Source organism: Condylura cristata, unplaced genomic scaffold (genome assembly GCF_000260355.1).
Source record: "Condylura cristata isolate star-nosed mole 26May11 unplaced genomic scaffold, ConCri1.0 scaffold00050, whole genome shotgun sequence".
Taxonomy (NCBI): Eukaryota; Metazoa; Chordata; class Mammalia; order Eulipotyphla; family Talpidae; genus Condylura; species Condylura cristata.
In genome coordinates this window covers 1,962,991-1,965,343 of record NW_004567151.1, presented here as the reverse complement: position 1 = coordinate 1,965,343, position 2,353 = coordinate 1,962,991, and the positions used below count along the sequence as shown (strand labels likewise).

The 2,353-nt window shown below is 56.7% G+C and overlaps 1 protein-coding gene across 2 annotated transcripts in view; it reads left to right on the top strand.

The window, feature by feature from the left end:
- Positions 1-387: 387 nt before the first annotated feature.
- The window catches only part of SYT14 (synaptotagmin XIV), a 5,002-nt gene continuing 3,036 nt past the window's right edge, over positions 388-2,353 (top strand). The window contains exon 1 of one of the 2 annotated variants that reach the window (XM_012734212.1): positions 388-1,891. In XM_012734212.1, the coding sequence (XP_012589666.1) occupies positions 1,723-1,891 (169 nt within the window). In that variant the 5' untranslated portion in view covers positions 388-1,722. The remainder of the gene's footprint in view (positions 1,892-2,353) is intronic. The other variant, XM_012734213.1, reaches the window with a different exon arrangement.

Sequence of the window (2,353 nt, the reverse complement as noted above, 5' to 3'; positions counted from 1 at the left end):
GGGCGGGGGCCCGTGCCCACAGTGACGTGATGCCCCCGGGCACCGCCCCACCTGGCCTCTTCCGGGGGGTCCTCTGTCGAACTCCATCCACGCTGGGACCCCGGCCGCGGGCACCTCCCTGGCCTGCTGCCCACGAGTGGGAGGAGCCGGCCCCTGAGCCCCAGGCCCACGTCAAAGGGAGACAGCGAAGGCTTTTTACATCAACTATGGTGGCTTCTCGCAAGATCTGGTTTGCTAATGATTTTCCCTGGGTTTTGAGTCAAAGGTCACAAGGGAAAATGCCCTGCGGCCAGTTTTCCCCATATCGTCCTCGTCGGGTTCTAGTTTGGCGGTTTCGCTGGATTCCTAAAGGCGCCCGGAGAACGTGTCCTGTGCCTGCGGTCTGGAGGAGTTTGGGGACACGCAGTCTGGAGGAGTTTGGGGAGACGCATTGGTAGAGCTCACAGGGCCATCTAGCTGGACCCCTTCAGGCTTGGTGTGTTTGAGAAAGGCGTTTAACGGCAAATTCTGTTTCCGACACAAGACTGTTTGGACATTCTCTAGCTTTTGAGTCCCTTTTAGTTTGCTTTCTGGGGACTGTCCCTTTCATCAGCACTGTGAGTTTGTGGGAAGCCAGCTGTTTGCGCCTTCCCTCCGGCGTCTCCGCAGTGACGTCTCCTCCTTCCCCCTGAGGTTGCCACTTGGCTCGTCCCCCCCCAGTTGTTCTCGCTTCTCAGACAGCCTGTCTGTATGGCCATTGTGTTCCCTGGTGGTCTAAACGTATGTCCTTAATTTCCAAAAACACTTGGGAACCTTTTTTCACTAGAAGCTAGTTCAGATTTCTAACTGGGTGAAAAGCGTTCATTGAGTGGTTGTCTCTGCTTGCAAATCATCGCGACTCGCCTTAACTTTCAACGCAAATTCCACCGTGGACTTGAGAAGAGTGTTCTGTTGTTACAGCGTCAGCTTGGGTCAGTTTGCCCCGGTGACACTCTGCGTCCTCAGGGTTTGGTCCGCCTGCGTATCTGGTGGTGACTGACCGAAGCACTAGCGTCTCCCAGCTTTCCTTGTCCTCCCTTCGGGTTCCGGCAATTTCTGCTCTCTGTATTTTGAACCCAAGTTAGCAACTGTGACACACTTCACAATTACTTTGTCTCCCTGACACATCAACACGTCTTACCGTCATTGTGTGTACTTTTTCACCTCTAGTAACGATGGTTTCCTGCGAGTTAGCTTTGACACCAGCATGCACGGGTTCCTCCGGTTATTTGCACGCAAGCATGGCCCCATGCATTCCCTTTCACGTGCCTCGCTCCTTTACTGGTCTGTTTATAAACAGACGGTCTTTAATCACATGTGCCAGTTGTTGTCTTTAAGAGTTTTTGATCATTTACGTTTAGTGTAATCGAGTCTAAATCTGTGGCAGTCTTTTCCAGTCAGCCGGTCTCTAAACAACCCCATTTCCATTCAGAAAATAGCTCAGTAACACCAGTGACATCCTTATTTATTCTTTCTCTGACTGTTGTGGGACAGAGAGAGCCCCAGGGAGCGAAATAACGCAGAGAGCCACACCTGCAGCTCGGCGCCCTGGGAATTCTGCTTGTAACGCCAGCCGTCACCGTGGTGTTCCTCCCCGACCCCGACAGTGGCAACACCTACCGCGGCGGCGGCTCTCGCGTTCTTTATTACTAAAGTACCGTGAACCTTCGCTTCCCATTCCAGGGCTGTGACTCCCAGGTGAGCATGTCGGAAATGTCCTGCACCGAAAGCGCGACCTCGTGTCAGTCCCTGGAGCACGGCTCCGTCCCCGAGATCCTCCTCGGCCTGCTGTACAACGCCACCACCGGGCGCCTGTCGGCCGAAGTGATCAGAGGCAGCCACTTCAGGAACTTGGCGGCGAACAGGCCGCCCGGTGAGTGAGACCGTTCTTCAGTTCCCGTATTTCTGCGCTTGCAGGACTCAGTGTTAGGGGCTCCAGTCCCGCCCTGTAGCCCGAGCCAGTCAGCACGAAATGCTGTGGCCATCAGCTTCTCTGTGTCGTGTTCTCTATTTCCAGTCACTTGAGGCGTAGGAAAAGTTGGAGGCGAACGGTTACGCGAGCAGGCGACACGTGGCTGCTCTTGGTGCCCGCAGAGTGGGTCGCCCCTGTCGTAGCCGTGATCGCCTGGTGCCAGAGAGTGTGGCCGTGGCCGGCCGCGGGCCAGCGCAGACCCCCGACCGCTTGCGAGGAAGCCGATGGCTTTCTTCACATCCTCCGGCCTAAGGACCCCACGTCCGTAGTGCCGTCAGGGCCCCGAAGCGCCGCGCCCTCCCCAGCACAGGCGAGGGGAAGAGCGCACGCTCGCCCCAGGGGTCCGTGCCCCGGCGCCCGCCG